The 22,265-nt window shown below is 43.8% G+C and overlaps 1 protein-coding gene across 11 annotated transcripts in view; it reads left to right on the forward strand.

The window, feature by feature from the left end:
- The first annotated feature begins 811 nt into the window (after positions 1 to 811).
- LOC110504796 (diacylglycerol kinase eta) overlaps positions 812 to 22,265 on the forward strand; it is a 110,795-nt gene continuing 89,341 nt past the window's right edge. For 5 of the 11 annotated variants that reach the window (XM_090230397.1, XM_090230403.1, XM_036975215.2 and 2 more), the window contains exons 1-2: positions 812 to 1,239; positions 2,624 to 2,785. In XM_090230397.1, the coding sequence (XP_090086523.1) occupies positions 1,192 to 1,239; positions 2,624 to 2,785 (210 nt within the window). In that variant the 5' untranslated portion in view covers positions 812 to 1,191. Of the gene's footprint in view, positions 1,240 to 2,252; positions 2,786 to 22,265 lie in introns of those variants that run through there. The other 6 variants (XM_036975214.2, XM_036975213.2, XM_036975216.2 and 3 more) reach the window with 2 other exon arrangements.

Consider the following 22,265-nt stretch of genomic DNA (forward strand, 5'->3'; position numbering starts at 1 on the left):
TTTAAGAATTGTACATAAACTCCCCTCTCATACTCATCTGGAGGTTGAGCAAATTTTCATCTCTATTTTTTTATTTAAACTTTAATTAACTAGGCTAGTCAGTTAAAAACAAATTCTTATCTTCAATGACAGCTGAGGAACAGTGGGTTAACTGCCTTGTTCAGGGGCAGAATGACAGATGTTTTACCTTGTCAGCTATGGGGATTCAATCTTGCAGCCTCTCAGTTAATAGTCTGTATCTCTGTAATGTGTCTGTATCTCTGTAATGTGTCTGTATCTATGTAATGTGTCTGTATCTATGTACTGTATCTATGTATTGTGTCTATAATGTGTCTGTATCTATATCTATGTAATGTGTCTGTATCTATGTACTGTATCATTAAAATGCTAAATAATTACTTAAAAATCATACAATGTGATTTTTGGGATTTTTTAGATCCCGTCTCTCACAGTTTTTTTTATACTTTGGGTGGGGTGGGGTGGGGTGGGGGGTGGGGGGGATCTGTCCCCTAAATAAACTGAATAAATTATTTTCAGCTGATATGGCCTATAGCCTATTCCACTGAATTGTCTTGTCAACGTATATTATCGGTTGAGGTATTTATGCTTCTGAATTCATTTAGGCTATGTTTGTCAAAGGGAAGATTGTCCAGTTATCTGATCAAGACTTCATACATGAATCCTGCTATGCTTCATTAATGTCCTCTGTCTAGAGACATTTCAACATATAGCCGAGTCAAAGACTCAACATGTTTCTACCCTCTGTGGAAAATGTTTAAATGAAACGACTGTGTGTAGCCTATCCATAGTCATTGCATTCGTAATTTGTGAGAGAGTGGATCAAATTCAGCCAAAATGTGATTAAGGCAGTGTAGGCCTATTCGAATCATATGGGGTCATGAGCATTAACACCAGCTGAATTCTCCCTCCGTACTCCCTTAGGAGCTCCCCGGTGCCATATACTGTACCGGTTTGACATATATCACGTGGCGACGAGGCTCAGCCCTTGAACGAATGGCGAGGGAAAAGGCAGAAAGATGATTGGAGAGATGGTCGAGTGGAGTAGTAGGCAACACGGAATTATAGCCTATCTGATCCCGGACCTCAAACCAGTTTTACGGTAGGCTAACCTACCAGACAGAATCTTAGCCTATTCCTAGACTGGTTTCCGGGAGCGGACTGAGCGGGACTATGGAAGACGTCTACCGTTTTACTCGCAGCCCTGCGTGGGAGGAACTGGTCGGTAGTTTATTTAAAAAGAACTAAGGATTTCTAGTGAAATATGATAGTGGATATAGATATTTCATTTTGGTTAAGAGACTAAAAAGAAAAATAGAAAAAGATTGACGTTTTTATCCCACTTTAGAATCATTTCTAAATATTTTCTCGTCACCATTCCGATCAGTCATTTTTGGGGAGAACTGAATGCCTTTGATTTTCGGAAGATCAACCCCAATTGTAATTTGCTGTAAAAAAAAAACCCCACAAAAAACCCATAGAACAGTCAGATTGATGATTAACAAAGTTCATCTTTAGAAACACGGACATGTATCTCATTCGGCTAGTTAGCTGTCTATGTGTGAAGTTGCTATTCAAGTGGTTAATTGTATGTTCACATTTAACCCATGTAGCCTTAAGATAAAGCATGATATACGATTTAATAATAAATCAGACTCTTTCGATATGAATTGCCTTAACTATGTATTTTGTTTTTAAGTCACACATTTCGTGAGACTATGCATGGCTTCTCTTGTTACATTGTCGCAAAGTATCCAGTGTCATTTAGCCTGAGCAATGGGATGGTTTCTCTACAATCGCAAAACCATTGCAATGGTAACCCGTAGGTTACATTTTCCAGCTTCAAAGAAATACCCTCCCACCCCCGTAAAGGCTACTCTGTATCATCTTTGCTTCAGACTCGATAGTGGTTGACAATATGTATATAGGCCTATTTATAAACGTGAAATAGTGCTGTGTTGGTGTTGGAAATATTGTTTTCTTTATCGCACATGCCTTTTTAGACTTAATATAACATCCATGTCATTATACTTAGCCACCATTTGGAAAATAGGCAATTTATATATCACTGTGTTCCTGCCTATAGGCTAAAATAAATTGTTACATTGTCCGAGTAGTTTGGCTGTTCCATTTGCTCATATTTTTGAGTGGGCTTTTCAATCGGTTACAGTTACAGTAGGCTACCCGCTGGACTGCTTCTGTTGCGGCCACTAGGGCCTTCCATGGCGATGTCCACTGGTTGTTGGCTGGTGGTGCGTCTGTAGCTGTGTGGAAGGAGGGCAGCCTACTGAGCCTAGGCGGTCTTTAGCCTCAGTCTGATCTGAGCATGTAGGCTGGAACCATAAACACATCCTGAAGCAAGCTTTACCCTAGTAAACCCCACAGCACCGAGACATGCTACATCCCCATGAGCTCAGCCGCGGACGTATGTTCTTGGATAGATCTTGGTTCTTATAGCGCCAGTTATAGGTTTGAGAAGCGGGAGGAGATGACGGCGAGGAAAGCCGCTTTTCAACCGCTGTCCAGCTCTCGCATCCCGGAGAGGAAGGGAGCGGCTGACCGGGGGAAGACTAACTCCGACTGGTCTTATCCTTTCTCCCAACAGGAGCCGGAGAAAGGCCAATCAACAGCAGGGATCCATGCCCATGTGGTGGGGGCTGTCGGGGGCTCCGGGGCGGTGGATGAGTCGTCAGACAGCGAGGGAGAACAAGAAGGCCCGCAGAAACTCATTCGGAAAGTGTCGACCTCCGGACAGCTCAGAAGCAAGGTAAGAAAAGACACGTCTGTTTATATGTCTGTTGCCAGTCTCGACTTGATTCATGTTTTGGAGGCATAGGCTACATTATGTTGTAGTGTGCGCTATCGTGCGTCTTTCTTGTGGTGTTGTACGGGTAGCCTAGTCCATGTTGCTTTCATGGAAGGCAATATCAACTAATAACACAGTTTGACTTTGACAACCAGCACGCATGATTCTGAATGTCACATATTCAGTCATTTTATGCTACATTTGACCATAGAATAGAATAGAACATCTATCGAAAATAAAATGTGGAAAGCATTGTGAGCTGTGGAAAGCATCCCGCATTGTTGTTTGATCTACAGGTAGCCGTTTTGTTTTGAGACAGTTGGAGCGCTATTATAGCCTAGCATGCCTATTATAGCCTAACTTAGTACACTTTTACTTTCAAATTATGGAGATTTGTTTTCAGTGTATTAAGTTGAACTTTTTCCGTGAAACAACTGAAACTGAAACTGTATGATAACCAAAACTAAGCTAAAGCATAGAGGATGGTGGAGTTCCTTCCACCTGACAGACTGACAGAGACCTTAGCGGTCATGGTTCACTTTACACAGACACACTATATATGAGTCTCTCTTCTCCCATCAGAAAACATGTCCACTCCACCCTGCCTTGATTATTAAAGTAACGGTTTATATTTAGACATGGGACACTGGGCTGGAGCACAGGGCTTTGTTATTCACATTTACATTGAAGTCCTTTTGCAGACGTTCTTATCCAGAGCAACTTACAAGAGCAGATAGGGTTATGTGTGGTCATTAGCTTACCAGACAGTAGAACACATTCCTGAAGTAGGCTAACATCTTGTCACAGGAGTGTAAGAGGCTCAAGTAGGATCGTTGAAGAGACATTGTCTCTCACTTACCAAACGATTGTAGAAAAGAGCGTTAAATTGTGCATGTTAGTTTCGATAATTGAGGGCTACTGTGTGTACAGTACCGAAACCTTATGCCTCAATAAATACTACACACGATGTGCACGGTTATCTTCACTGTATTGGCCTGGCAATAACTCCGGTGTAGTACATTTACCTATAGCGCTGCATGGCGCTTATTCAATTCACAACATATTGCAGATAGAAATGAAAATATGTTTGTATGACAGAGATGTATGATCTGTCTATATTCTGTTCTGTAATCATAAGGCTACATTTATATTAGAAGTCGTCAGAAGACTGTTGTATCTACAGTATATCAGACAGCTACTTTTCATTTGACCTGCGGTACCACTCCGTGTTGATAAAGCTACTGTATAAACACTGTTGATGTAGTTAGTTGTGTTATAGTCGTGTAATTGTTACATTGTAGTTGTGGTGTATTGTAATAAGCAAAGTTAAGTGAAGATGATGTGTGTAATGTTGTTTGAAACTTTAAAATAGCTAGAGAAATCGTCAGATATGGGCAGAAGAGAGAGATGGGATGAGTGACCTGTATCTGAATGCAGAAGTATATCTCTGTCTACCTGCATGTGTTCCCGGGGCAGAAGATGGTGTGTGTGTGTGTGTGTGTGTGTATGTGGGGTGTGTGTGTGTGTGTGTGTGTGGTGTGTGTGTGTGCGTGTATGCGTTTGTGTGTGTGTGTGTGTGTGTGTGTGTGTGTGTGTCTGTGTGTGTGTGTGTGTGTGTGTGGTGTGTGTGTTTGTGCAGAAGGGTATTAATGGAGCAGCACGCTGGCTCTGTGTGTTGTTCCAACTCTGGTTGTTTGCTCAACCTGTGTGTGTGTGTGTGTGTGGTGTGTGTTTGGTCACCGCCTGAATCACTGTCTGTCTGAGCACATTCTGCCCCTCTTTCGCCCGCCATCTATCTGGTTGCCCAGGACAACCACCACATCCCTGTCCCCTGATTGACTGGCGCCATGGCAACGCTGCCTGAGGAAGACCCTGGTAGGCCAAAAGACATTGTACCATGGGTTTTCTGTTCTGCCGTATGTGTTATAGACAGTAATTACCAGGTTTCATCCAACTAATGATAATATGGTAATTTACCTTTAGCAGGTGCCATTATTCAAATCATCATAATATATGTAGGTTACAGTAAGTATATGGTACTTTACAGTTAGTACGTTTAGTTACTAAGGGCATTCTTCTTCAGTATACTGTCCACATCTCTGGGGTTGCAAAGTCTTTACTAACTTGGACTCAGTGTGTAGGGTTTTTACTAACTTGGACTCAGTGTGTAGGGTTTTTACTAACTTGGACTCAGTGTGTAGGGTTTTTACTAACTTAGACTCAGTGTGTAGGGTTTTTACTAACTTGGACTCAGTGTGTAGGGTTTTTACTAACTTGGACTCAGTGTGTAGGGTTTTTACTAACTTGGACTCAGTGTGTAGGGTTTTTACTAACTTGGACTCAGTGTGTAGGGTTTTAACCAACATGGACTCAGTGTGTAGGGTTTTTACTAACTTGGACTCAGTGTGTAGGGTTTTAACCAACATGGACTTAATGTCTTTTTAATTCTAACTGTAAAACATTGTTGTAATTCATAAATTAATTATAGTGATCTGTGAAAGCACTTGTTAGTAAGTAGTTAATTAAAGATTTGTGCCAATTGTAGGTCGGATTCAGGGTTGGTGTCATGACATTAAGCTATGTAACAGCCACAGGGAGAGAAGCACAGAATGCATGGACAGTGCATTAGGAAAGTATTTAGACCCCCTTGACTTTTTCCACATTTTGTTACATTACAGCCTTATTCTAAAATAGATTAAATTGTTTTTTTTCCCCTCATGCCAGGTTTCCTCCAGACGTGACGCTTGGCATTGAGGCCAAAGAATTCAATCTTGGTTTCATCAGACCAGAGATTCCTGTTTCTCATGGTCTGAGATCGTTGCATCGACACATTCCGGTCTCTAGGCTCTACTGACAATTCCTTCGATCTCTTGACTTGGTTTTTGCTCTGACATGTACTGTCAACTGTGGGCTCTAATATAGACAGGTGTGTGCCTTTCCAAATCATGTCCAATCAATTGCATATACCACAGGTGGACTCCAATCAAGTTGAAGGAACATCTCAAGGGTGAGCAATGGAAACAGGGTGCACCTGAGCTCCATTTTGAGTCTCATAGCAAAGGGTCTGAATACTTATACTTAGGTATTCCTGTTTTTATTTTTAATACATTTGTAAACATTTCTAAAAACCTGTTCTCACTTTGTCATTATGGGATAGTGTGTGAAGATTGATGAGGAAATTTAGAACAAGGCTGTAAGTAACAAAATGTGGAAAAAGTCAAGGGGTCTGAATACACGCAAACCCCCCCCCCCCCCCCACACACACACACACACAATAAAAAGTGAATAGCACCTGAGACTGAGTCCAGTACTGACAGAGAGGAAGAGAGACAGGGACAGATACATAAAAAATAAAAAAAATAAAAAAAATATTAGGCTAGTCAGTTATTTACAGTGGGGAGAACAAGTATTTGATACACTTCCGATTTAGCAGGTTTTCCTACTTACAAAGCATGTTATTATTATTTACCTTTATCTAACTAGGCAAGTCAGTTAAGAACAAATTCTTATTTTCAATGATGGCCTATGAACAGTTGGTTAACTGCCGTGTTCCGGGGCAGAACAACAGATTTTTACCTTCGGTTACTACTCCAACCACTAGGCTACCCTGCCGCCCCAAATATACAGATGTAAAAGCTTGCTCTCCATCCACCAGCTCTACCTTGCTCGTTGTAGAATTCATTTGACTCTAGACATGAGCTTTCGATTCCCATCGATTCCCAATTCCGTACATCACTTTTTGAGAGTGCATGTGTTTGGAACAGTAAATCATCAAAATGAGAAATTCACACTGATTTGATGTTAATATAATTACAGTGAGACGGATATCATGAGAAGTATAGTCTTTCCAATCCTGGCAGTCTGAGACTGGATGGGTGCCTTACTGTCCCTGTTCTAACCACTAATGTGATTTGGGAACCTGATACAGCCGTTGGAAAACTGAGTGTCTGTCAATCAGCTGACCCTGACTATGTATGTATGTGTATGTGTATGTGTGTGTGTGTGTGTGTGTGTGTGTGTCCAATACAAGCCCTGCACTAAGCAGACAGACTGAGACACAACTGCCACAAAGCACTAAATTCCTGGCTGAATCTTAACAAAGTGTGTATGTGTTTGAGTGGTAATACATGCTGACTGTTGGTGATAGGAAGCACAGAGAGAGAGAGAGAGATAGAGAGAGAGGGAGGGAGAGAGGGAGAGGGAGAGAGAGATGGAGAGAGAGAGATAGAATGAGGGAGAGAGAGAGGGAGAGGGAGAGAGAGACGGAGAGAGAGAGAGAATGAGGGAGATAGAGAGAGAGAGAGAGACACAGAGAGAGACACAGAGAGAGAGAGAGAGAGAGAGAGAGAGAGAGAGAGAGAGAGAGGGAGAGAGAGAGGGAGAGAGGGAGAGAGAGAGGGAGAGAGAGGGAGGGAGGGAGAGAGAGAGACAGAGGGAGAGAGGGAGAGAGAGAGAGAGAGAGAGAGAGAGAGAGAGAGAGAGAGAGGGAGAGAGAGGGAGAGAGAGAGAGGGAGAGAGAGAGACAGAGGGAGAGAGAGGGAGAGAGAGAGGGAGAGAGGGAGAGAGAGGGAGAGAGGGAGGGAGGGACAGAGAGAGACAGAGGGAGAGAGGGAGAGAGAGAGAGAGAGAGAGAGAGGGAGGGAGGGGGAGAAAGAGAGGGAGAGAGAGAGGGAGAGAGAGAGAGAGTAGTAGTAGAGGATTCAGTCTGGTCCTCAGTGACACTGACCACTAGTCACGTTCATTACCTTGTCATCCTTGGTGGGTGATAAGAGAGGTCTATTGTGGAGACAGGACAAAACCCCTTTTACGAAGAGTGTTTCGATTGTTACTGCGTCTTTCCTCCCCTTCACCTTCTCTCTCCTTCCTTTGTGCAGTTTCTTGCTGGGTTTGGTTTTGTCGTTTTTGCCCCCCATCTTCTCCTCTCTCCCTCCCTCCTCCAGCACCCTCCCCTGGATGGAGGTCATTTTAAAGCTGTGTTCTGTTCTGTTTGGTGTTCCTTCACACCCAATGACACAGTGTCGTTAGAGACAGGGAAATTAGCAACAACCACTGACAAGGTGTGATCCCCACCACCCTCAATGGCCTGTCTAAGGTTGTTTTTTTTTATATCTAGAGTATCGTTGTGGGGGGGGGCTACATCTGACAGTCTACATCTGGCTATGACAGGCTACGTCTGGCTATGACAGGCTACGTCTGGCTATGACAGGCTATGTCTGGCTTTTACAGGCTACGTCTGGCTATGACAGGCTACGTCTGGCTATGACAGGCTACGTCTGGCTATGACAGGCTATGTCTGGCTTTTACAGGCTACATCTGGCTATGACAGGCTACGTCTGGCTATGACAGGCTACGTCTGGCTATGACAGGCTATGTCTGGCTTTTACAGGCTACGTCTGGCTATGACAGGCTACGTCTGGCTATGACAGGCTACGTCTGGCTATGACAGGCTACGTCTGGCTTTTACAGGCTACGTCTGGCTATGACAGGCTATGTCTGGCTTTAACAGGCTACGCCTGGCTATGACAGGCTATGTCTGGCTTTTACAGGCTACGTCTGGCTATGACAGGCTATGTCTGGCTTTTACAGGCTACGTCTGGCTATGACAGGCTATGTCTGGCTTTTACAGGCTACGTCTGGCTATGACAGGCTACGTCTGGCTATGACAGGCTACGTCTGGCTATGACAGGCTACGTCTGGCTATGACAGGCTACGTCTGGCTATGACAGGCTACGTCTGGCTATGACAGGCTATGTCTGGCTTTTACAGGCTACGTCTGGCTATGACAGGCTACGTCTGGCTATGACAGGCTACGTCTGGCTATGACAGGCTACGTCTGGCTTTTACAGGCTACGTCTGGCTATGACAGGCTATGTCTGGCTTTAACAGGCTACGCCTGGCTATGACAGGCTATGTCTGGCTTTTACAGGCTACGTCTGGCTATGACAGGCTATGTCTGGCTTTTACAGGCTACGTCTGGCTATGACAGGCTATGTCTGGCTTTAACAGGCTACGCCTGGCTATGACAGGCTATGTCTGGCTTTTACAGGCTACGTCTGGCTATGACAGGCTATGTCTGGCTTTAACAGGCTACGCCTGGCTATGACAGGCTTCGTCTGGCTTTGACAGGCTATGTCTGGCTTTGACAGGCTACGTCTGGCTTTGACAGGCTACGTCTGGCTTTTACCAGCTATGTCTGGCTTTTACAGGCTACGTCTGGCTTTTACAGGCTACTTCTGGCTTTGACAGGCTATTTCTGACTTTGTCAGGCTACATCTGACTTTGACAGGCTACGTCTGGCTTTGACAGGCAACATCTGACTTTGACAGGCTACGTCTGGCAGGCTTAAAGCAGAAACATGTATCGCTACAAAGGCATACAGACAATAGCTCTGGCCATCAGTAAAACTGTCTCATCAGACTCCGGTCGGCTCGAAAACAACTATTTGCCTTCTTATGAATGGAGTTTACTGTGTATTTGGAGATGAGCTACAAAGCTCAGTGACCAGTTTTCTGAACCTGAAAAAATGCATTCATCTCCCTAAGTCAATGCCTGTCCTTCCAACTTGACTATTGTACTAGAATCATAAATGGATCCCTTCCTAGACCAAGCACTACCACATGATAATGTCCTTTCTAGCATGGACGTATAGTGGCTTCTAAAGCCCATTAGAGTCCGACAGTCTCTTGTCGTGTATTTTTCTGTGTGTGTGTGTGTGTGTGTGAATGTTATCTCTGATCTCTGTCCAGACCCTCCTCCAGGCTCCTTATCCCTGATCAAAGGTGAGTGGCTGTGCTGGCCAGAATGTCTTTGGCCTCTCCTCTCCTCCGCTAGCCAAGAGTGTGTGGCAGGCAGAAGAGACATACCCTGTGGACCTGAGCTCTGATAGGGAAGAAGCAGTGATATGTATGTGGCTCTGCACTCCAATTGGACAGAATCAGGAAGTGTTCCCCATGGCTTTTGATTCTGGTAGGTTAGAAGCAGAGATACAGTGCCTTCGGAAAGTATTCAGACCCCTTGACTTTTTCCACAATTCTAAAATTGATTCAATTGTTTTTTTCCCTCATCAGTCTAGACACTACCCCATAATGACATCACAATATACCTTAATGACATCACAATACCCCATAATGACATCACAATACCCCTTAATGACATCACAATACCCCATAATGACATCACAATACCCCATAATGGCATCACAATACCCCTTAATGACATCACAATACCCCATAATGACATCACAATATGCCATAATGACATCACAAGACCCCTTAATGACATCACAATACCCCATAATGACATCACAATACCCCATAATGACATCACAATACCCCATAATGACATCACAATACCCCATAATGACATCACAATACCCCATAATGACATCACAATACCCCTTAATGACATCACAATACCCCATAATGACATCACAATACCCCATAATGACATCACAATACCCCATAATGACATCACAATACCCCATAATGACAAAGAAACACTGTTTTTTAGATATTTTATATACTTAATGAGACCCCCTCCCCCCTCCCTGAAAATATCACATTTACAAGTATTCACCCTTTACTCAGTACTTTGTTGAATCACCTCTGACAGCGATTACAGCCTTGAGTGTTCTTGGGTATGACGCTACCAGTTTGGCACACCTGAATTTGGAGAGTTTCTTCCATTCTTCTTTTGCAGATAGTCTCAAGTTCTGTCAGGTTGGGTGTGGAGTGTTGCTGCACAGCTATCTTCAGCTATCTCCAGATATGTTCCTGTAGCAGGCTAAGAAATAGGGGGTATGTCTGGTGTTAGGAGGTGTATGTCTTAACTGTAGCAGTACAGAGGATAGGGGATATGGTGTTAGGAGGTGTATGTCCTAACTGTAGCAGGCTAGGGGATAGGGGATATGGTGTTAGGAGGTTTATGTCCTAACTGTAGCAGTACAGAGGATATGTCTGGTGTTAGGAGGTGTATGTCCTAACTGTAGCAGTACAGAGGATATGTCTGGTGTTAGGAGGTGTATGTCTTAACTGTAGCAGTACAGAGGATATGTCTGGTGTTAGGAGGTGTATGTCTTAACTGTAGCAGTACAGAGGATATGTCTGGTGTTAGGAGGTGTATGTCTTAACTGTAGCAGTACAGAGGATATGTCTGGTGTTAGGAGGTGTATGTCTTAACTGTAGCAGTACAGGGGATATGTCTGGGGTTAGGAGGTGTATGTCCTAACTGTAGCAGTACAGGGGATATGGTGTTAGGAGGTGTATGTCCTAACTGTAGCAGTACAGGGGATATGTCTGGTGTTAGGAGGTGTATGTCCTAACTGTAGCAGTACAGGGGATATGTCTGGTGTTAGGAGGTGTATGTCCTAACTGTAGCAGTACAGGGGATATGGTGTTAGGAGGTGTATGTCCTAACTGTAGCAGTACAGAGGATATGTCTGGTGTTAGGAGGTGTATGTCCTAACTGTAGCAGTACAGAGGATATGTCTGGTGTTAGGAGGTGTATGTCCTACCTGTAGCAGTACAGGGGATATGTCTGGGGTTAGGAGGTGTATGTCCTAACTGTAGCAGTACAGAGGATATGTCTGGTGTTAGGAGGTGTATGTCCTAACTGTAGCAGTACAGAGGATATGTCTGGGGTTAGGAGGTGTATGTCCTAACTGTAGCAGTACAGAGGATATGTCTGGTGTTAGGAGGTGTATGTCCTAACTGTAGCAGTACAGAGGATATGTCTGGTGTTAGGAGGTGTATGTCCTAACTGTAGCAGTACAGGGGATAGGGGATATGGTGTTAGGAGGTGTATGTCCTAACTGTAGCAGTACAGGGGATATGTCTGGTGTTAGGAGGTGTATGTCCTAACTGTAGCAGTACAGAGGATATGTCTGGTGTTAGGAGGTGTATGTCCTAACTGTAGCAGTACAGGGGATATGTCTGGTGTTAGGAGGTGTATGTCCTAACTGTAGCAGTACAGAGGATATGTCTGGTGTTAGGAGGTGTATGTCCTAACTGTAGCAGTACAGAGGATATGTCTGGTGTTAGGAGGTGTATGTCCTACCTGTAGCAGTACAGGGGATATGTCTGGTGTTAGGAGGTGTATGTCCTAACTGTAGCAGTACAGAGGATATGTCTGGTGTTAGGAGGTGTATGTCTTAACTGTAGCAGTACAGAGGATATGTCTGGTGTTAGGAGGTGTATGTCCTAACTGTAGCAGTACAGGGGATATGGTGTTAGGAGGTGTATGTCCTAACTGTAGCAGTACAGAGGATATGTCTGGTGTTAGGAGGTGTATGTCCTAACTGTAGCAGTACAGAGGATATGTCTGGTGTTAGGAGGTGTATGTCCTAACTGTAGCAGTACAGAGGATATGTCTGGTGTTAGGAGGTGTATGTCCTAACTGTAGCAGTACAGAGGATATGTCTGGGGTTAGGAGGTGTATGTCCTATCTGTAGCAGTAAAGAGGATAGGGGATATGGTGTTAGGAGGTGTATGTCCTAACTGTAGCAGTACAGGGGATATGTCTGGTGTTAGGAGGTGTATGTCCTAACTGTAGCAGTACAGAGGATATGTCTGGTGTTAGGAGGTGTATGTCCTAACTGTAGCAGTACAGGGGATATGTCTGGTGTTAGGAGGTGTATGTCCTAACTGTAGCAGTACAGAGGATATGTCTGGTGTTAGGAGGTGTATGTCCTAACTGTAGCAGTACAGAGGATATGTCTGGTGTTAGGAGGTGTATGTCCTACCTGTAGCAGTACAGGGGATATGTCTGGTGTTAGGAGGTGTATGTCCTAACTGTAGCAGTACAGAGGATATGTCTGGTGTTAGGAGGTGTATGTCTTAACTGTAGCAGTACAGAGGATATGTCTGGTGTTAGGAGGTGTATGTCCTAACTGTAGCAGTACAGGGGATATGGTGTTAGGAGGTGTATGTCCTAACTGTAGCAGTACAGAGGATATGTCTGGTGTTAGGAGGTGTATGTCCTAACTGTAGCAGTACAGAGGATATGTCTGGTGTTAGGAGGTGTATGTCCTAACTGTAGCAGTACAGAGGATATGTCTGGTGTTAGGAGGTGTATGTCCTAACTGTAGCAGTACAGAGGATATGTCTGGGGTTAGGAGGTGTATGTCCTATCTGTAGCAGTAAAGAGGATAGGGGATATGGTGTTAGGAGGTGTATGTCCTAACTGTAGCAGTAAAGAGGATAGGGGATATGGTGTTAGGAGGTGTATGTCTTAACTGTAGCAGTACAGAGGATATGTCTGGTGTTAGGAGGTGTATGTCCTAACTGTAGCAGGCTAGGGGATAGGGGATATGGTGTTAGGAGGTGTATGTCCTAACTGTAGCAGTACAGGGGATATGGTGTTAGGAGGTGTATGTCCTAACTGTAGCAGTACAGAGGATATGTCTGGTGTTAGGAGGTGTATGTCCTAACTGTAGCAGTACAGAGGATATGTCTGGTGTTAGGAGGTGTATGTCCTAACTGTAGCAGTACAGAGGATATGTCTGGTGTTAGGAGGTGTATGTCTTAACTGTAGCAGTACAGGGGATATGGTGTTAGGAGGTGTATGTCCTAACTGTAGCAGTACAGGGGATATGGTGTTAGGAGGTGTATGTCCTAACTGTAGCAGTACAGGGGATATGGTGTTAGGAGGTGTATGTCCTAACTGTAGCAGTACAGGGGATATGTCTGGTGTTAGGAGGTGTATGTCCTAACTGTAGCAGTACAGAGGATATGTCTGGTGTTAGGAGGTGTATGTCCTAACTGTAGCAGTACAGAGGATATGTCTGGTGTTAGGAGGTGTATGTCTTAACTGTAGCAGTACAGGGGATATGTCTGGTGTTAGGAGGTGTATGTCCTAACTGTAGCAGGCTAGGGGATAGGGGATATGGTGTTAGGAGGTGTATGTCCTAACTGTAGCAGTACAGGGGATATGGTGTTAGGAGGTGTATGTCCTAACTGTAGCAGTACAGAGGATATGTCTGGTGTTAGGAGGTGTATGTCTTAACTGTAGCAGTACAGGGGATATGTCTGGTGTTAGGAGGTGTATGTCTTAACTGTAGCAGTACAGGGGATATGGTGTTAGGAGGTGTATGTCCTAACTGTAGCAGTACAGGGGATATGTCTGGTGTTAGGAGGTGTATGTCCTAACTGTAGCAGTACAGAGGATATGTCTGGTGTTAGGAGGTGTATGTCCTAACTGTAGCAGTACAGAGGATATGTCTGGTGTTAGGAGGTGTATGTCCTAACTGTAGCAGTACAGGGGATATGTCTGGTGTTAGGAGGTGTATGTCCTAACTGTAGCAGTACAGGGGATATGTCTGGTGTTAGGAGGTGTATGTCCTAACTGTAGCAGTACAGAGGATATGTCTGGGGTTAGGAGGTGTATGTCCTAACTGTAGCAGTACAGGGGATAGGGGATATGGTGTTAGGAGGTGTATGTCTTAACTGTAGCAGGCTAGGGGACAGGGGATATGGTGTTAGGAGGTGTATGTCCTAACTGTATCAGTACAGGGGATATGTCTGGTGTTAGGAGGTGTATGTCTTATCTGTAGCAGTACAGAGGATATGTCTGGTGTTAGGAGGTGTATGTCCTAACTGTAGCAGTACAGAGGATAGGGGATATGGTGTTAGGAGGTGTATGTCCTAACTGTAGCAGTACAGAGGATATGTCTGGTGTTAGGAGGTGTATGTCCTAACTGTAGCAGTACAGGGGATAGGGGATATGGTGTTAGGAGGTCTATGTCCTAACTGTAGCAGTACAGAGGATATGTCTGGTGTTAGGAGGTGTATGTCTTAACTGTAGCAGTACAGAGGATATGTCTGGTGTTAGGAGGTGTATGTCCTAACTGTAGCAGTACAGAGGATAGGGGATATGGTGTTAGGAGGTGTATGTCCTAACTGTAGCAGGCTAGGGGATAGGGGATATGGTGTTAGGAGGTGTATGTCCTAACTGTAGCAGTACAGGGGATAGGGGATATGGTGTTAGGAGGTGTATGTCCTAACTGTAGCAGGCTAGGGGATAGGGGATATGGTGTTAGGAGGTGTATGTCCTAACTGTAGCAGGCTAGGTGATAGAGGATATTGTCACACCCTGGTCAAAGTATTTTGTGTTTATCTTTATTTATTTGGTCAGGCGAGGGTGTGGCATGGGTTTTTGTATGTGGTGTGTATGTATGGGGATTGTAGCTAGTGGGGTGTTCTAGCTAAGTCTATGGCTGTCTGAAGTGGTTCTCAATCAGAGGCAGGTGTTTATCGTTGTCTCTGATTGGGAACCATATTTAGGCAGCCATATTCTTTGAGTTTGTCGTGGGTGATTGTCCTTAGTGTCCTGATGTCATTGTTAGGTTACACAAGTATAGGCTGTTTCGGTTTTCGTTAAGTTTATTGTTTTGGTAGTGTTTGTGTTTAGTGTGTTACTTCATTAAACATGGATTGCAATAGACACGCCGCATTTTGGTCCGACTCTCCTTCACATCAAGAAAACCGTTACAGATATGGTGTTAGGAGGTTTATGTCCTAACTGTAGCAGGCTAGGGGATAGGGGATATGGTGTTAGGAGGTGTATGTCCTAACTGTAGCAGGCTAGGGGATAGGGGATATGGTGTTAGGAGGTGTATGTCCTAACTGTAGTAGGCTAGGGGATAGGGGATATGGTGTTAGGAGGTGTATGTCCTACCTGTAGCAGGCTAGGGGATAGGGGATATGGTGTTAGGAGGTGTATGTCCTAACTGTAGCAGGCTAGGGGATAGGGGATATGGTGTTAGGAGGTGTATGTCCTAACTGTAGCAGGCTAGGGGATAGGGGATATGGTGTTAGGTGTATGTCCTACCTGTAGCAGGCTAGGGGATAGGGGATATGGTGTTAGGAGGTGTATGCAGGCTAGGGGATAGGGGATATGGTGTTAGGAGGTGTACGTCCTAACTGTTGCAGTATAGTAGCTTGACTAGAAGCTGGATATCCTCAGGGACAGGATGCAGGCCTGTTCTCTTCAATTTACCCTTTCACGGAACTCCTGCCTGCTCCACTCTTATCCCCCAACACAGCTGCTGGACTCATTGGAGCTCAGCCTTTGTCCATTGTGTGTGTGTGCTTCAATATTCAGGCCAGGGAGAGGTGTGTGTGGGTGTACATTACTTGGTGGTAAGGTTGTTCAGTTCTGTCTGGCAGGCCTGCCCTCAGTGTAACAGGGGAATGTGCGTGTGTGTAAGTGTGTGTACGTTTGTGTCTAAGCGAGTGTATGCATGCTTGTATATGTGTGTGTAACTGTGTGTGTGTGTGTGTGTGTGTGTGTGTGGCAGAGGGAACAGGCTAATAATAGATTACTTCTGGCCCAGTTGGCCACAGGAAGGAGGTGGGGACAAGGAGATGAACTACGGGGGCCAAGGAGGGACAAACTAGAATATAGAACAGAAAACTAGAGCAAAGCTACTTTTTTTCATGCTTCACAAAACAAGTTTTACTTGGAACTTGAGAAGTGTCATAATCAGGGACAAGGGACTTCTGTAGCAGTCTTGCTCTTCTTCACCATCTCCCCTCTGGCCTCTTTTCTTAGTAGAAGAAGCTGTAGAAGCTGATCTGCCAACTTCTTTTAGCAGTGTCCAATATTTCTGGTAATGTATATTTGGGACTTTTAGTCCTTGTACTTGCTGCTGGTAGTTTTACACTCTTGCTCCCAGTACTGGTAGTTTTACACTCTTGCTCCCAGTACTGGTAGTTTTACACTCATGCTCCCAGTACAGGTAGTTTTATACTCTTGCTCCCAGTACAGGTAGTTTTACACTCTTGCTCCCAGTACAGGTAGTTTTATACTCTTGCTCCCAGTACAGGTAGTTTTACACTCTTGCTCCCAGTACTGGTAGTTTTACACTCTTGCTCCCAGTACAGGTAGTTTTATACTCTTGCTCCCAGTACAGGTAGTTTTACACTCTTGCTCCCAGTACTGGTAGTTTTGCACTCTTGCTCCCAGTACTGGTAGTTCTACACTCTTGCTCCCACCCTCTCTCTCAGTTATGTGGCCCTCATGATGTCTCTTAGTCAACCCTGTGTTCCGAAATCTCTGATTGGATTAGCCGTGCAGCCTGCTCATTGGACAGTGTACTCATCTGTGTAGAGCAGCTCTGACCTTTAGATGAGTGACAGGAGCGCCTTATGAGAGGAGAAACACTCCTGCCGTGTGTGTGTATACGTGTGTGTCTGTGTATATGTGTGTGTTGTAAATTCAGCTAAAGCCAACCTACCTACCCCAGTCCCATTGTCAAAAGATGTGTCGAGTGTAGACCCAGCTACCTACCTCCCCTACAGAGTCTATAACAAGGCTATGACTTCATAAGCCGCGCGTGTCCCTTGCTATTAAATCCTTACGCACTGGATCTTTGATAGGCGTCACGGGCGAGCAGCGTTTGCCTTATAGGGTAGTCCGTAATGCGGTATTTCACCTTAATCCAGTCGAGGTATTTAGGCTTTAAACGATGCCACGTAAAAGGAGGAATTAAAATTTGCCGCATGTAAACAGTCAAGCCAAGTGGCCAGTGTTTGGCTTGGCGCCTCTCTGCATAGGGAAGAACGTAGAAGCTGCCCTTAACCATATATCTAGGGTCTGGTTCACCTAACCCAGCCCTATCTTTAACCATAAAGGTGATTTATCTGGCAGCCAGTTTCATTTTCAATACCATCTCTGTTTTTTTTTTAGCTATATTTGCATTAGGTTGAACTTTTCTCAACTCTGGTCACATCGCCAATGTCCGCAGAGTGGCCTGGTGTATTCCAATTGTCATTCTAGAGTAAAATAAAAAAGACCTTAATGGAAAATGACTCAAGTGAAAGTCACCCAGTAAAATACTACTTGAGTAAAAGTCTAAAACTATATGGTTTTAAATATATTTAAATATCAAAGTAAATGTAATAGTTAAAATATACTTAATTATCAAAAGTAAAAGTAGAACTATAAATTATTTCACATTCCTTAATTAAGTAAAACACAATTATTATTATTGATTTATTTCTACAGAGACACACTCCAACACTCAGACATCATTTACAAACAAAGCATTTGCGTTTAGTGAGTCTGCCAGATCAGAGGCAGTAGAGATAACCAGGGATGTTCTCTGTTTAGTGAGTCTGCCAGATCAGAGGCAGTAGAGATAACCAGGGATGTTCTCTGTTTAGTGAGTCTGCCAGATCAGAGGCAGTAGAGATAACCAGGGATGTTCTCTGTTTAGTGAGTCCGCCAGATCAGAGGCAGTAGAGATAACCAGGGATGTTCTCTGTTTAGTGAGTCTGCCAGATCAGAGGCAGTAGAGATAACCAGGGATGTTTTCTTGATAAATTGGACCATTTTGCTGTCCTTCTAAGCATTTGAAATGTAACATACTTTTGGGTGTCAGGGAAAATGTACCGAGTAAAAAGTACATTATTTTCTTTAGGAATGTTTTTTATTAGATTTTTTTTACCTCTATTTAACGAGGCAAGTCAGTTAAGAACAAATTCATACTTACAATGACGGCCTACCCCAGCCAAACCTTAGCCCGGACTCCCAATCACAGCCGGTTGTGATAGAGCCTGGAATCAAACCAGAGTCTGCAGTGACGCCTCTAGTACTAAGATGCAGTGCCTTAGACCACTGCGCCACTCGGGAGCCCCCAAAATGTAGTGGAGTAAAAGTAAAAGTTTTCAAAAATATAAATAGTAAAGTCAAGTACAGATACCACAAAAAACTACTTAAGTAATACTTTAAAATCTGTCAGACAGCGTGAGAGCTGCTGCTGCAGCATCTCAAACAACCATCAGAAGGCAGGTTTCATCAGCGTGTCACACGCCATTTTGCAATGAGCTGAAGGCAGTAGGCTGTGCCTGCTTATACTTAAGTACTTTAGATCACTGGTGTATTCCCTTTCCATTGAAAAAAAAGTGATTTCTAGTTATTTGCTGAAAATGGTATCCTCTACAAAATATACAGTTAGCGTGAGCGAGCACATGTGTTATTATCTGTATCCAGGCTGTGTTAGTTAGTGAGACAGTGAGTTATCCATATCCAGGCTATGTTAGTTAGTGAGACAGTGAGTTATCTGTATCCAGGCTGTGTTAGTTAGTGAGACAGTGAGTTATCTGTATCCAGACTGTGTTAGTTAGTGAGACAGTGAGTTATCCATATCCAGGCTGTATGTTAGTTAGTGAGACAGTGAGTTATCTGTATCCAGGCTGTATGTTAGTTAGTGAGACAGTGAGTTATCCATATCCATGCTGTATGTTAGTTAGTGAGACAGTGAGTTATCTGTATCCAGTCTGTATGTATGTTAGTGAGACATCGAGTTATCTGTATCCAGGCTGTATGTTAGTTAGTGAGACAGTGAGTTATCCATATCCAGGCTGTATGTTAGTTAGTGAGACAGTGAGTTATCTGTATCCAGACTGTGTTAGTTAGTGAGACAGTGAGTTATCTGTATCCAGTCTGTATGTATGTTAGTGAGACAGTGAGTTATCTGTATCCAGGCTGTATGTTAGTTAGTGAGACAGTGAGTTATCCATATCCAGGCTGTGTTAGTTAGTGAGACAGTGAGTTATCCATATCCAGGCTGTATGTTAGTTAGTGAGACAGTGAGTTATCTGTATCCAGACTGTGTTAGTTAGTGAGACAGTGAGTTATCTGTATCCAGACTGTGTTAGTTAGTGAGACAGTGAGTTATCTGTATCCAGGCTGTATGTTAGTTAGTGAGACAGTGAGTTATCCATATCCAGGCTGTATGTTAGTTAGTGAGACAGTGAGTTATCTGTATCCAGGCTGTATGTTAGTTAGTGAGACAGTGAGCTATCCATAACCAGGCTGTGTTAGTTAGTGAGACAGTGAGTTATCCATATCCAGGCTGTATGTTAGTTAGTGAGACAGTGAGTTATCTGTATCCAGACTGTGTTAGTTAGTGAGACAGTGCGTTATCTGTATCCAGGCTGTATGTTAGTTAGTGAGACAGTGAGTTATCTGTATCCAGTCTGTGTTAGTTAGTGAGACAGTGAGTTATCTGTATCCAGACTGTGTTAGTTAGTGAGACAGTGAGTTATCCATATCCAGTCTGTATGTTAGTTAGTGAGACAGTGAGTTATCTGTATCCAGGCTGTGTTAGTTAGTGAGACAGTGAGTTATCTGTATCCAGACTGTGTTAGTTAGTGAGACAGTGAGTTATCCATATCCAGACTGTGTTAGTTAGTGAGACAATGAGTTATCTGTATCCAGTCTGTGTTAGTTAGTGAGACAATGAGTCATCTGTATCCAGGCTGTGTTAGTTAGTGAGACAATGAGTTATCTGTATCCAGGCTGTGTTAGTGAGACAATGAGTTATCTGTATCCAGACTGTGTTAGTTAGTGAGACAGTGAGTTATCTGTATCCAGACTGTGTTAGTTAGTGAGACAATGAGTTATCTGTATCCAGGCTGTGTTAGTTAGTGTGACAGTGAGTTATCCATATCCAGACTGTGTTAGTTAGTGAGACAGTGAGTTATCTGTATCCAGACTGTGTTAGTTAGTGAGACAGGGAGTTATCTGTATCCAGACTGTGTTAGTTAGTGAGACAGTGAGTTATCCGTATCCAGACTGTGTTAGTTAGTGAGACAGTGAGTTATCCGTATCCAGACTGTGTTAGTTAGTGAGACAGTGAGTTATCCGTATCCAGACTGTGTTAGTTAGTGAGACAATGAGTTATCTGTATCCAGGCTGTGTGTTAGTCAGTGAGACTGTGTTTCGGATGGGTTTAAGTTGACACAGCTGGTTGACAGCCAGAATGTCAGCTACAAGCCTATGTCTCTGTTTGTAGTTCTCCCCTCAGAGAACACTTTTCCTCTTCTAAAAATAGACCTCCCCTGTGTGTGTCCCCCTCCCCTGTGTGTGTCCCCCTCCCCTGTGTGTGTCCCCCTCCCCTGTGTGTGTCCCCCTCCCCTGTGTGTGTCCCCCTCCCCTGTGTGTGTCCCCCTCCCCTGTGTGTGTCCCCCTCCCCTGTGTGCCCCCAGAGTGCTGGTCTACACCCAGCGTTTCCGTGTGTGTGTGTGTGTGTGTGTGTGTGTGTGTGTGTGTGTGTGTGTGTGTGTGTATTTTTTCGGAAGGAGAGAGCAGATCTAAGTTGTCGCGGAAGGAGGGAGCAGATTCTGTCCCAGAGACAGGATAACCTGTGGGAAACACACACACGCACACGTGTCAGAGGAAGGCCCTAAAAATTGTCAAAGACTTCAGCCTTCCTATTCATAGACTTTTCTCTCTTCTACCGCACGGCAAGCGGTTCCCGGAGCGCCAAGTCTAGGTCCAAAAGTCTCTTTAACAGCTTCTACCCCCAACCCATAAGACTGTTGAACAGATAATCAAATGGCCACTGGACTATTTGCATTGACCCCCTTTTTTTACACTGCTGCTACTTGCTGTTTATTATCTATGCATAGTCACTTTAACCCTACCTACATGTACATATGACCTCAATTACCTCAACTAACCTGTTTATTATCTATGCATAGTCACTTTAACCCTACCTACATGTACATATGACCTCAATTACCTCAACTAACCTGTTTAAAATCTATGCATAGTCACTTCACCCCTACCTACATGTACATATGACCTCAATTACCTCAACTCAACTAACCTGTTTATTATCTATGCATAGTCACTTTAACCCTACCTACATGTACATATGACCTCAATTACCTCAACTAACCTGTTTATTATCTATGCATAGTCACTTTACCCCTACCTACATGTACATATGACCTCAATTACCTCAACTCAACTAACCTGTTTATTATCTATGCATAGTCACTTTAACCCTACCTACATGTACATATTTTGTATTTTTTTTTATTTCACCTTTATTTAACCAGGTAGGCTAGTTGAGAACAAGTTCTCATTTGCAACTGCGACCTGGCCAAGATAAAGCGTAGCAATTCGACACATACAACAACACAGAGTTACACATGGAATAAACAAAACTTACAGTCAATAATACAGTAGAACAAAAGAAAACAAAAAGTCTATATACAGTGAGTGCAAATGAGGTAAGTTAAGGAAATAAATAGGCCATGGTGGCGAAGTAATTACAATATAGCAATTAAAACACTGGAATTGTAGATGTACAGAATATGAATGTGCAAGTAGAGATACTGGGGTGCAAAGGAGCAAGATAAATAAATAAATACAGAATGGGGATGAGGTAGGTAGATAGATGTGCTGTTTACAGATGGGCTATGTACATGTGCAGTGATCTGTGAGCTGCTCTGACAGCTGGTGCTTAAAGCTAGTGAGGGAGATATGAGTCTCCAGCTTCAGAGATTTTTGCAGTTCGTTTCAGTCATTGGCAGCAGAGAACTGGAAGGAAAGACGACCAAAGGAGGAATTGGCTTTGGGGGTGACCGGTGAGATATACCTGCTGGAGCGCGTGCTACGAGTGGGTGCTGCTATGGTGACCAGTGAGCTG

The sequence above is a fragment of the Oncorhynchus mykiss genome, chromosome 3 (genome assembly GCF_057628025.1).
Source record: "Oncorhynchus mykiss isolate SJ-2025 chromosome 3, ASM5762802v1, whole genome shotgun sequence".
Taxonomy (NCBI): Eukaryota; Metazoa; Chordata; class Actinopteri; order Salmoniformes; family Salmonidae; genus Oncorhynchus; species Oncorhynchus mykiss.